Here is a 13,936-nt window from a genome sequence, read left to right as displayed (position 1 = left end):
CCGCTCTCGTGCGGGATGAAATCCTGAATGGAATGTTGGCTAGTCGTAGAGTTATGAGGGCTTTTGAAACTTCGCCCGCAACATTTATAGAGTCTCAAACAACTCTTTGAGCCATTCACCACTATGCAATGTTTTCTGTGGCAGTGCTGTTATTTATACAGCACAGTATACTTCTAACTTTCGATGTTGTGGATGGAGTCCCAAATTGCAATGGCTTTGTTTTCAGCTAACTTCTTGACCTTTCTTAGCCAGGCCTGAAAGTCATGAAAATTTGGACAACCTAGCGTCCTTGGTTTAATAACGGATTACTAGACGATTTCAGCTGGGTTCATGGAATTCGTTGGTTCATATTCATGTGAGAAATGAAATGAGCACTTCTTACTTTTGTTACCCTTAACAATGTGCTGCAGTGTGGTTCGAGTGTTTGATCTTGTTATTGAAAGCCTAAATTAGAACATAGTTCTCCGCTAATGTCTTATCCATATACGTGGAAACCTGATGGTAATTTAAACTCGGATTATTTACCACTTCCAAAGACATTGGTAGCCTGCCAAAAAATCCACCTTTTAACTTTTCGCAGAATGTGCTTCTGCTGGGTCATGTACATGATAATAGAACCGAATTCAGTTGCTTGTTTAATTTTCAGCCAAGTCTAGTTGCTTGTCAAGTGCTTGTTGCGCCTTACACACAGTGGATACGAGAGGATTGCTACGAAGGCTACTTATTTATGTCCTTGTTTAAGGTAACATAACAAGATTTTTACTATTTTTCTCAGATACTTGGGTGTCCACTTGACTCGGGTCGTCTCGGATATGTTTGTCTAACTTGCACTCTTTCGTCCCTAGTGGTCACTGAAAAAACATTGCGTGATCACACGCCATCGATGGTCGTTCAATGACCCTCAATTTATCAGATCGCAGCATTCTTGGGACACGCCTATCGTCTGCAGACACGTTCTATCTTTATTTCTCCACCTTTAAACGCGTTTTCTTTGGGACGGCGCCCTTGCTGTGCCTTATGGAAACACTCATTATCTGAAGCTTATCTTCCAGCTCCTGCTATCGTTTGAATCTGTGGATGAAATCCTATGATGAAATCCTATGGTGGCAGTACTTTCACATATTATTTAATCACGATGTAATTCTCATTTTTGAGACCTTGGGATAATTCCTGTGGTGAGACCATGTAAAGGAAACTTCTTTGGCGGTACTTTCACATGATACTCTTCATGCAGGATGTAATTTTAATTTCTCGGTCCTTGGAATACATCCTGTGGTGTGACCATACAAATGACACCTCTCTGGTATTTCTTTTACGTGATACTATTTATTTGGGATGTAATTCTAACTTTTGAGTCCTTGGAAAAATTCCTATGGTGTGACCATATAAAGCAAACCTCTTCGGCAGTACTTTCACATGATAATATTTATTTAGGATATAATTCTACCTTTTGAGTTCTTGGAATAAATCCTATGGTGTGACCATACAAATGCCACAGGACGAAACCACTTCAGCAGTACTTTAACGTGATATTATTTATTCAGGATTTTATTCCAGCTTTTAAATCTTTTGAATAAATCCTATGATGCGACCATACAAATGAAACCTCTTTAGCAGTACTTTCACGTGAACGTATTTATTTCAGACTGTATTTCTAACTTTTGAGTCTGTTGAATAAATGCTGTGGTGTGACCAATCAAATGAAACCTCTTTGCAAATGCTTTAACGTGGTACCATTTGTTTTTGATATTTTACAAATAAAAAACAACAACAGAACAAAACACACACACACACAAAAAAAGAACGGAAAGAAAAAATGCAATTTGCGGCAATTGTTGTTGTGGAGGGGTTGAAACAGGGTTTGCTCTTTCAGAACAAAGCCTGGGATCAATAGGGGCCCTGCGTACTTTATGACTACTACAAGATAAAAAAAAAGCGTATCATGAATATGTACAATAAAAAGTTAAAAAAGTAATTAAAAATAATCAAATTCATTTGTAATTAAAAACATTTTCCTGCGTACTAGGATGTAACTTAGATACAAGCATTGATATAAGTGATATAAGATGAGCAATAGCAACCAAGGATTGATGGTGATGATGAAGGATTTAAACTAATCTACAAAAAACACCGTTTGGAGAAGTTTATTGATTTGCTGAAAGTAACATACGTGTCTCTTTCCGCCTAGTAATTGCCCCCCTCTTCCCCTTTACGCATTTGCCCCTCCTTCTAGCTTAGTATAGTTTTCCTTAATCTCTAAGCCTCACGTCATTTCATATTCTATGTTCAGGGCAAATGTCATACGGTACTCCAGGTAAATCCCAAACGATTAAATATGAACTTAAATCCTCAAGTATTTTTTTTGGCGAAAGGCTGAATGTTTAGATTTAATTATTTGTTTTCTACTCGAATATGTACACTTTACCATTCTAAATTGCACACAAATTTTAGAAAACAGTAGCGTTTGAAAGTGTCATGCTGAAGAGGCTCATTTGAATGGAGGCAAATAGGATTTTTTCCATGGACTTTTGTCTCAATATCATCTTCCAGTTTTGAGAGGTTTTTTAAAGTTTTTTTTTTTCAGCGGAATGTTATGCATGCCTGTTCATTTATTATTTACGAAGTTGTTTTTTACATTTGTTTTTGTTCACCGTGTTATTTCTTGTAACTGCCTTTTTTGAAGTTGTTAGGAATCTTGGTTTTTGTAATCTGCCAAACTGATTTAATGTACGGCTACCGATTGAATGAAGCTGAGGTTTTCTTTCCTATTACCAACTGAGCTACGAGCTCGGTCCAGCTTACAACTGATTCAGTCTTATGGCGTCAACCGCTCCCTTACACAACTTTACTAGTGTCGTCATTGAAGGTATTAAAAGGCACCCTGGTGATGCGACGTATAAAGGATTCTTTTTGGAGGCTTGCCTAGAGGTTTTTTTGAGACGCTAGTGAAAGAGCTTTAGACTTTTCCTTATCAACTCCTACTGTTCTCGGAAACGAGGTCTAGACTGTGGCGCAGCTCTAAACTGCTTAAAAGTGAGCTTTTTTCTTTTGTAGACGATTTATTTTTACGCGCCATTTCCAAGATAGTAATCGTGAAAACTATTGCGAAAAACGCGCGGGACGCCGGCTGAGGAGAGAGAGAGTAGGCGTCTTCCCTAGTTTACGCGCGTCATTTTCTCGCTTGGCATATTTTCGTGACATCCCTTCTTTTGGGTAAAATGGCGCCAGTTTTTTAGGTTTTATAGCTATGCCTGAAAAAATCACCAAAAAATATTATAGTTATTGCTCTCTGATGAAATGTTTTTTTATATCTTCCTCGTAACTTTACAGGAGAAATTTGTGTATGGGTAAAGGAACTGAGTAATGACTTAAGCACAAAATTGACCTAAAAAAAGAGGTATCCTCGTTACATGGCCCCTTTAAAATTTGCAGTCACATTTATATCATTGCGAATATGCCCCTTATCGATATTTCAGTCCTAACGGCATGCAGGTTGTTCGTCACATGAGCATGACTCTTCTGTGGCTCAGTTGAAGAGCATCTGCACTTTAACCAGATTACTGGTTGAAGAAACACAATTCTCCACCTTGAAATTACCAACGCTATCGAAGTTCGAATTACTGTTCGGTATGATGATCATACGAGGAGTAAAGGAGTGATCATACGACTCAAAGACAAGTGGCAGACCCTGAGGGGGAAAGGTGGACATTGACGTTAATTAAGGCCCGCAGGGCCAAAGTGCCGAGATGCCTTATTTCGACGAAAGGGCCTCAAGCCCTGGAGCCGCCATTGAAGTAAGCTCGAAATACTAAGTCATACAAGGCTTAAGACAAGTTTTTTTAACCATGTTTCACTAACCTAATATTTGACAAAACGCTAAAAGGAAATGAAAGTGAGTAATTGCTATAATAGAGATAATGCTTGAGACACTAAAGAAACAAATGAAAAAAGAAAGAAAAAAAGAACGAAACAAAGGGAAGATGGGACATCCTAGTGAGACACCAGCGCGATAGAAAACGGTCATGAATTTAAAGAACTTTTTTTAAGCAGCCTCCTCACCTTATTTGGACTTGTTATGATGCTAGAGGTGTTATTCTTTCTTTTCATTGAACTCCTTAAAAAATGAGACTCAAAAACACAAGTCACCCCATTTGAGGACCGGAGGTGTTATATTCCCATGTTAAAATTTTGAGTTAAAATAATTGGCTTGTTTATGAACATACTCATGGTCTAATTAGTCTTCGCCGGCCAATTTCTGGCATTAAGACTTCACCACATGCCATCACGTTTTGTTCTCAAACTGAGACGTTATTGCGGTTATAATGAAATATATAAAATTGAACTTAAAAATTTCTCAGTAATGAAAATGATTTTGGAAATGTTTTCCAATGTCTTAATTCGTGTGCCAGTGCATTCAAGTACTCCTCATCATGTGCAGGGCCCGGGGGGGAGGGGGGGGGGGTTCTCAACAAATATTTATACGGGGAGACTCCGCCCTGAGGTCTAACCTCTTACCCTTTTATATACCATTTTTGACGAAAAAGGTACCCTTTTCGTATACCTTCTATTGACGAATGGTACCCCTTTCACATACCTTGTTTAGAACTTTGCATCGCTTTTAACTGCTGTAAATGCGCTAGATTTCAAATAAGTATCAGGCGCAAAATTAGAAGGTTTTCTCGACATTATAAAGCCTTAAAATTCATGTTAGCCCGTTTAGGCCCTTTCACAGACCCAAATGACAGATTTCCCCACCCTTTCGTTCTTCAACGAGTAAAATCCCTACCCTTTCATATACCTGAAGCCTGAAAAAGGTACCCCTTTCGGGCGGAGCCTCCCCGTATAGGCCATTATAGAGAGTACCCCCTCTCCCAGGGAGCAGGGCAGGTAACGGGCTTGGCGCGGGGCTTGGACCACGTAAATGCCACTGAACTGCTCCTATGCACCTTGAAAACACCAGGGTCAAGACAGATAGCTGTACGAGTGAGTGACCACAAAGTTTTGCTTTTAGTTGAAGTACTAAACATCCTCTCACCTCCTTCGACTCTAGAGACAGAAACATGAAAGATGAGCATGTTGGGCAGCATTCTTTGATTATCTCTTCTAGTCAATTAGTGTTCCACAAATTTGATCCTTCGCCTTTTTCACTTGACCTTTGCACTAACCAATGTCAGGAGCCGATTATCTGCTAATATGGTTTAAAATTGGTTCAGCAGGAGAAACACGCAAGACAAATAATGCTACTCGGTTAAATTTGTAAAATGTTGCTTTAAAGAAGTGATAACAATGAAAAATAACGAAGTGAAATTGTATACTTGAACTTTTGGTGTTAATACCTACTTAATGCAGTTCTCTATTACACATCCTGGCCCTGGTTTATGAAAGTTGTTGATTCATTATGAAACAGGGACAAGTGAAGCGTCTACAATCATGGACAAAAGTCTTGGGACAGATGTACAGTTCGAACGCTTTTTAATACACGCGAAATTGTATCCGCGCGCTACTTACACTGTACGTTCCTACCCCCTCCCCCCACCCCACAGACAGTGTTGAAACCGTCAAGGCACTATTCCTTTGATCTTTCAACATTGTTTTGGGTTGGGAAGGAGGAGGGGACGTGGATTTGTAAAAAGACTGCACTGCTTTTTGCGACAGAACTTGTGAAACGCATAGAATTGAAGTTACGTTCTGACTTTGCCAAGGACTTTTGTCCATGATTGTAGGTTCTGTGTACGCATTTTGGACCTGTTTTACAAATAGCTTACGCGCTGAACTTTGCACAGGGAAACCCACTAAATGTTAAAAATAAGTTGATACAATATCGGATACTAATGTGTTCCTCACAATTGGCTCCATTGTGTAACTCAGTTGTGAAACATTTAACTGCACCCTTGACCTTGCGGCTTGAATAAAGCTCTTTCTGGGGGTCGACTGGTTCCGTGTCGCCATCCTAAATTTAATACCGGCGAGTTTACTCTGTCGTGACGTACTTGTTCAACTTGTCAAGCTGTTTGAAGTTGCATGAGTCAACCTTTATCAGTATCATAGTGCTTGCTTTGGGTTAAATTGAATAAACACCGCTACTAATATAAGACCGTTAAAATATTTTTCAAGTATGTTGTCGTGAAAGTATTTTTTTTACATTTCTCAGTACCTTTGCGCGTGGCTAATCATTCCCTTTTAGTCTATTCAGTCACATTAGCATACCCAAACCAGAACAAAAGCTTTCAAGAAATACTCAGTGTCGTTCACTCGATATCCAAGCAGCTGAAAAGCGAGCTACTCAGCACGACCGCAGAGCTCAATGACTCGTATGAAATACCAGCACTCTGCCATTCCATTAAAATCTTGAAAATTAATAGTGCCTCCAGATTACATAATACGGTTAAAGAAAAGCATATGGGTTTGATACTGTAACGATAAAAAATATTGTTTTCTGATTCAGTTCTTGTGACCATAAGAAGTCCTACAGTCACGAGGGCAAATAATTGCGAGATAATTTATTTAATCATTGTGGTTTTTTTTTGTCCTTAAATAACCTAAGAGTTTTCCGCGTATTTCTGTTACTTTGAAGCATACAATATCCCAGACACTTTAAAAATATTTTTGTAATTACGTGGCCTCACATGGCGTGTAGCTTCATGTGACTTTCTACTATTTTAGAAATCGATATTGCCAATGCTTCTCATGACTAAAATTGCTTTACACGCGTAATTAAAGCCTTGTTCCTCAATTTTACTTGCAGTGGTCACAATGCGTGTGTCTATGTATTTGTCATTTCAAAACACACATTGTGGATTTTTTTTCCATCCACGGCCTAGCCGCTTGTGCGTGTTGCCAAGGAATATCCCTTTAATCCAATTTGACCGTTTAACGTTAGAGTACGGCTGATTGCTACCCACGACTGCCGTACGTGCACAATAAGAGGTCATAAATCTCCATAACAAACGGAACATGGCGAAGAGGCTTAAAATGACCTGTTTGCACGACCGTGCCTCAGAGCGTCCGGGAAAAAAATAAGCAAATAGTTGTACATGTGTTTATCCACAATATAAACTTTTGAAACGTCTGGGGCATGGCGGTTCTATAACTTATCAATCATTTCGAGATGGGTGTCCATTACACCGAGGGAATTTTTGGATTGGTGTTTACGAAGGAAACGACGGGAAAGGAACACGTACATAAAAAGGAAAAGGATTAGGATCTATGCGACACTAACCTTATATTTTTTTTCTAAGACACAAACGAGCTGCCTTTGAAAAGCATACCTGTGAGTCTAATCACTCATAAAATCTTGCATTCTAGCGTGGCTCCAATCCGAATAAACACAACTACTGCAACTAAGGAAAGGGATCAATACTTTTGTGCTGCCCCTGTTTGTGCTTCAAAACGAATTGAAGAAAGGACTTATGAAGTCCTTATAAGGTCAGTTTTAAGTTTGGAGTGAAAAGGAACAATTGTAGCCAATTTGGTTTTAGAAAAAGAATATTGTGGAAGGCTTGCTAACCATCGAATCAATGATATCTGCAAATCAGCATAGTCAGACCAGCTTTGTCTTAGTTGTGGGCTTAGTTAGGTACGTCCAAAAACACCAGAAAGCGGAAGGCACGTACTAAGAAAGAGCCGTGCACGTTTGTAGAGACTTTTGAATAATAAATTCATTCCTCCACTGGATGCCCAACACTATTGAAATCTTAAGAGCACTCCTAAGTCTGCTCTTATGCTTATATCTCGTACCACTCAGAATAAAAAATTGAAAGAGTAATGTCAGCGTTCTCAGACTTAAAGTTGTCTTCAACGCCTTTAAAAGATACTGAATTTCCTTGCGTGAGCGTTTGATGATGCTTCCCTTATTTTTTACCAGTGCAAGGGATATGAGATGTTGATCAACTTATAATTTAAGGTATTGTTGCAAAAGCCTTAAATACAAAGGGTTTTTTAATGGTCAACTAATCCGTTCTTAGAAGTAAAGCCATTTGATCCAACGTCCCTCGGGCCAGTACTCATTTTCTCGCTAATACTCGCAGACAGGCTTTTGACCTGCGCTTACTATGGATCCGGCTGTTTGTCAAAATCAGTCAAGCGCGTTAACCTTGAACTCAAACGAGAAAAACAAATGTGGCAGCGTCAAATTTGTTTGCCCGACACCTCCCACTAATTCAGCTAGCACTACAAACAGAACAGAAAGGACTTTGCGTGCCCACGACCGAGATCTCTCAAAATACCTCTTGACGTGCAAAAAGTCATTCCATCCTCCACATATAAGAGTTGTGCAACGCTGGTTTGGACATTCCTACTTAAATTTCATACAGTTCACGTAAATTTGAAGCGCTAATATTGGATCGCCAACATGTTCTGGGAATACCTAGACGAAATCTTTTCGGCCCATTCCTTTCTCATCATTTCTGTCGCCCTTGTGATTATTTGGTTGTCCTTAAGATATGCTTGGCCGTCGTCAGATGGAAAACCACCTGGTCCTTGGAGCTTACCCGTTATTGGCAACATATTCCTGTTCGGTAAAGCTCCTCACAAGAACGTCACAAGGCTCGCACAACATTACGGAAGAATCTTCTCCATGAAACTTGGAAGTCGGGAGGTCATTATTCTTAACGACATCGATACTGTGAAAGAGGCTCTGCTTCAAAGAGGCTCTGACTTCTCGTCTCGTCCTCCCCTGCACAGTTTCATCACTTCAAGTCGAGGTGAGAGAACAGTCGCGTTTACCGTTTTTGGGCCCAAATACGCCAAGAACAAACGAGCGGCGGAGCTAGCCATGCGAGCCATCCTTGACAATGACACTTACCTCTCCAGTACTGTCCTCAGAGAAACGCATGCTTTGATCAAGAGTTTCCTGAACTCTGAAGAGAGCCGGTTTGATCCTTCTTTTCTGCTGAGATTCTTGGCCTGCAGTTTGCAGTTTCGTTTGTTTTTTGGCGATACGTTGCGAGATTCGTATGTGAAGAAAGCACAATTCATGATGGATGGATCGACTGACTTTATAGAAAACAGTGCGGTAGGAAATGGCGTGGACTTCATGCCATGGATGAAGAGACTGTTCAAGAAACAAGTACAGAAGTTGGACGAATCCGTGGCTGAACTTGTAGACTTTGTTAGGAAATTGTACGTTTTGCTGAAAAGGGACTCGGGTTTACAAGTGAGCAGTGCTGGAGAGACTAGCTTTTGCAAAGCACTGGAACAGGTGGTACAAGACAAGGGGGCGTTGGAGTTCGGAAATGAACACTTAGTAGACGAAAACGATGATGACAACTCAAGCCACTTTGACGACGAAAGGCTGATTAACATAGCAGCTGAGAGCTTTGGTGGAGGATATGAAAAGTTATCCACCGCTCTTCGCTGGGCCATAGCATATCTAGTGTCACACCGAGATGTGCAGACTGAGCTGCAAAGAGAGCTTCGGCAGGTTAAGGGATCTTCGCCTTTGTCTCTTCACGATAGAGACAAACTGCCTCTCTTGGAGGCGACAATTCTGGAAGTCCTTCGAATGAGCAGCTTCATGCCTTTTGCCTTACCCCATTGCACGACCCGAGACACCACTGTGTCAGGATACCCTCTGCCCAAAGGATCCATCGTATTTATAAATCTTTGGGCATGTTCTCGAGACCCCAATTACTTTGACAGACCAGACGAGTTCAACCCCTATCGTTTCATGGACGACAAGAGACTGAACATTGTTCGCTCTCCTTGCTTCCTGGCGTTTTCTGCAGGGGACAGAAAATGTCCCGGAGAGACCTATGCAAAGTCAGTCCTTTTCCTGGTGCTGGGTACTTTGCTGCAGAAGCTTTCACTTCGTAATGGAACCGAGGACCCAATTGAAGATACCTTTGGAATGATGGTTCGCCCCAGGCCATACAAGATCCACGTTGAAACTGTTTAGTGAACATAATTTTCAGAGCAGACGATTTTATGTCGCTTAAGGTAATGAGGAAGTCCGCGTAGAAGGATGATGCACTACCGGGCCAGGTGAATCAAAATGAGTCATAGATGTCAATATTGAGACGATGCAGTGCCTTGCACAAAGAAATGTTACATTATGTGCTTTACTTTAAAGGAAAGTTGGAATTCTGAGAGACATTTTAAATCATTGAATAGCTAAATTGCACATTATTATTATTGTTTTTTATTTCAGTACATTGTCTTGATCTTTTAGTGTAGTTTTTCTTAGATAAAGCCTGTTTTAGGAAACGAATATTATTTCAGGGTAAAGTGGTCAGATCTCTGTCAAACGATCTGCACTTTTCTGGGCAGTGAAAAAAGATAAATGGAGAAAGCCTGTGTTTTTTATGGCAGGTCTGTTATTTTGCCGTTTTTCTTTCTTTCTTTCTTTTTGTTCGAACCGTCAAGGTCACGGTAAATACACGCTTGTCACAGTAGTTCGCACGTCCGGTTGTTATTTTTAAGGTTTCTTGGTCAATTTTACGTACAGCAAACTTTCGGTAATTGCTTAGAGCATCTATTGTCTACAAGGATACTTTACGTTCTGAGTGAGTGCGTGAATTGACGAATATAACCAACTTTTGTTTATCGTGGCGACACAGCTTATTATTATTACTAAGCGGAGATAACTCGTACAGAATTACCAATTTTCAAAAACAAATATTTTGCGTTGATAAGACTCCTTCACCGAACACAGTGCCCAGGAGCAATTTTTCACAGATGTATTCCTGAATTAACACTGAAGAAACCAAACTGTCCCGCAAATAATGCTTACACATCCACAAGCTGGCGCAAAAGTTAGAACTAAATTGTATGACTAGCAGTCTTGACCATCTCGCCTTGTAAATGGGAACACATGAGCTGTTTCATGACTGTAAAGCACTAAGAAACCCAAAATTAGGGCTGAGAGTTAAGTAGGATGCAGTTAGAACTGTTTTGGTCTGGTGTTGAATATTTATTAGAAACTGTTGGATATCCATGAACTTTATTAGCAGCTACGTCCTTGACTGAATATTTTAAAATAAAAAATAAAATTTTATGCCGTTGAGAACACTGCAATGATTTTCTTTGTTATCGCGGGACACCTTAAAGGGACCCCACCATTGAAACCGGCTCCTATTTGCCGAGACCCAAGAAAACAGGTTTAAACGGATCCTTTCAAATTATTTGTTGGAGGTTTAGTTCTCTGCAATGTGACCTCAATGATCTGTAGATGTCGCAGTGTCGGATTGACCGGCCAGAATCTCCAGTTGCACTGATAATTTCTTGACAGTTTCCTTTATTGCTTTATCGGGCGGGAGTCCGAATGGCGCTTTGTCACTTCTGTAATCTCATTCCTTGTGCAAAATAGCTAAGCGTATACTGAGAACTTTTGTAAAACTGATCACGAATTCCGCTACAAAACGGGAGAGCACAAAGTGACTTTAATTCTGTTACCGAATGATCTCACAAACTCGAACTAGAAATATTGCATGAGCTGGTTTTTTCTAAACTGGAAAGAACCTCAAGTAGTTAACCTGAAAAAAAAGCAAAACAAAGAAAAAGAGAAAAAAATGTTGTACGGAATGATAGTATTTTGTCAGCTAATTGTGGTATCGCAGTATTTTATCCCGGCGGTCAAATCTTTGAAAGAAAATCATAAAATCGTCTACCCTTCAATTTCAAATATACAAAAAAGGGGATGCTTTCGTCTTGACTAATTAGTGAATCCCCAGACTTCAGTCATTTGCACAGTTGTGGCCGGCCTTGAAAATTAATTTGCACGGCATCTAAGTGGGATGAATTACAGCATGCTGGGGCAGTTCTCTAGTCAATTAAGATGTGTTTGATGGGCGAACTAGATGAGCATTTCATGGATTTTTAATGTCATTGACGTATTCGGCAAAGACTGGGTGGGTACATTTCTTAACATTGCCGACTGTACTTGGTCTAGTCACAACTTTGTTCGTCATTTAAGATAAATTCCCATTTAAACGGCTTAAGTAATTGCTACGACTATTTGTCTGGATGTAACATAGAGGCACACACTAGTGCTCTGCAGCTGCATGACTGCCCGACTACTCTTCCAGACTTTTCTATTACACCACTTGTCCGAACCGATCATATACATGAATACAATGGCTGACATGAGAACCGTTTAATTTCATCTCCAGCAATAGTTTTGAGTTCAAAGAGGACTTTGCTAGCAGGGAATGAGTTCAATAGAGGCTACTCCTAGTCTTTATCGAAAGACACCTTGTGGTATTGCAAACCTTCCAAACCAGCCAGCCGTCGTCATGCGACAAATACTTGCCCTTGGTTTTTTGGGTGGTTATCACAATTTGAAGTTCATCAGCGCATTCGAACGGCGCCACCCTTCTCAATCGATCAGGGGCACCCAACGACGATTTCCTCCTAAATACATTGAAAACAGTTTTTAGGCTATCCTGAGTACTATTAGATCTTTAGAAATGCGTTCTAAGTCGTAGCGCTATAAAATTTGTATGTGTCAGGTCATCCTAGAGGAACATGAGTCTTCTTCGAATTACAAGGGCTTTAGTCAGGTATTATTTTCCCGAAAATTTTAGATGTATTTTAACGAATTACGAAAGAATGAATTTTCCCAATTCCTCTGTCCATACATTTTTCAGCCCGAAAATTTTTGCTTTCCTTTTTTCGACCAAAAATAGCCTAACCTAGTGAGTGAAATGAGAAAAATTAAACTTCAGAAATCTTAGGGAATTTATAAGATAAGCTTTACGTGAATAGAACGGTCACCTAGACATTTTTAGCTGTCCTCAAGTAATAGAAAATTCTAGGCATTATTTGCCTCTCTGAACAGATATTTTACAGAAAACAATCGTTGGGGCCCCTGATTGATGATGCGCCATGTTTCACTTTTGACTAGGGAAGAACTAATACGAGGCCACGCATTTCAATCCCTTTCTTGTCATCCAGTTTTTACCTGGCGCGCTGCTTTAAAGATCCTTTGGGAGCTTTGCACTGGGCAGAGTTTATTTCATCTTCGCCAGGTCATTCTCAGACAATTTTTTTTTGGATAGCCAACTCTGTGAAAGGCGCGCATATAGAACTGTTTCGGGGTAACTGTAAAGGCAATTATATGTTTGACGGTGTTCTTGTATCGTGCGTGCGATTTTAATGAGCTTTTAGGAAAACCGTACTTCCTTGTGCGCTGCTTCGTAAGTTACTATTCGGGGAAAATCTGTAAATAGCTTATCAGATTTAGCGGGTATTCGGTCCATTCTTGATAGGTTAGCTTATTTTTAATGCGTTCTGTGCCCCTAGGACCACGTGCGTATCGTGCAAGGTTATAACTTGTTTGTTGTTTAACTCCTCAAGCCTGCTTTCGGTCAAGGGCAAATGATCGTAATTTAGAGACATGTTAAATAAATAAAACACAGCAGTAGTTGGTCTGAAAGATTATCTTTAATTTTTTTATCCTTAATGTAATTAATTCAAGACTAAACTGGAAAACTGAACACGTCATTGTTTGCCAAGGGCATTTTGTAATGCCATGACATTCCTACGGGAAAAATTGGAATTTGAATTGCTCAGTTAGATTTTGTTTTATGCTGACGTGCTCTGACAAGGCAATAAAACGGTAAAAACGCGCTATTACGATGAACTTGATATTTGATGACGTCAGCAACCCTGCTTGCAACATCTAGAGACTATAAGCATGACTTTGCAATTACACAAGTTTACACCATTTTAGAAAACGTTAGAACTCATTTATGGAGCTACCACTCCACCTTCAGAGTTTACCACCTCGTCTAAGTCATAGAAAAAATCATGAATTCGCGCATAAATGCGGTCTGGGCAAAATGAAATGCCGATTTTATTCTCCTTCATCGCACTTTTTTTTCTTAAAATATATCATTAAAACTGTTACGGGGACGTTTGTGTCGATGAGAGTTGGTCATGCGAAATGGCCTTGGCTCCTTTCGCTTGCATTTGTAATGTTACCTGCGGCCTTCCCTTT

At 40.0% G+C, this 13,936-nt stretch overlaps 1 protein-coding gene across 1 annotated transcript; it reads left to right on the top strand.

Moving 5' to 3' along the window:
- The first annotated feature begins 8,147 nt into the window (after positions 1 to 8,147).
- On the top strand, positions 8,148 to 11,005 carry LOC140953067 (cytochrome P450 1A2-like). The gene has a single exon (XM_073402553.1). It carries the CDS (start codon positions 8,351 to 8,353, stop codon positions 9,893 to 9,895), a length of 1,545 nt encoding a protein of 514 aa, XP_073258654.1. The 5' UTR covers positions 8,148 to 8,350; the 3' UTR covers positions 9,896 to 11,005.
- Positions 11,006 to 13,936: the final 2,931 nt, after the last annotated feature.

This window comes from Porites lutea, chromosome 11, assembly GCF_958299795.1.
Source record: "Porites lutea chromosome 11, jaPorLute2.1, whole genome shotgun sequence".
In the NCBI taxonomy this organism is placed as follows: Eukaryota; Metazoa; Cnidaria; class Anthozoa; order Scleractinia; family Poritidae; genus Porites; species Porites lutea.
Note: the sequence above shows the minus strand (reverse complement) of the source record. Positions and strands in the feature narration are given on the sequence as shown.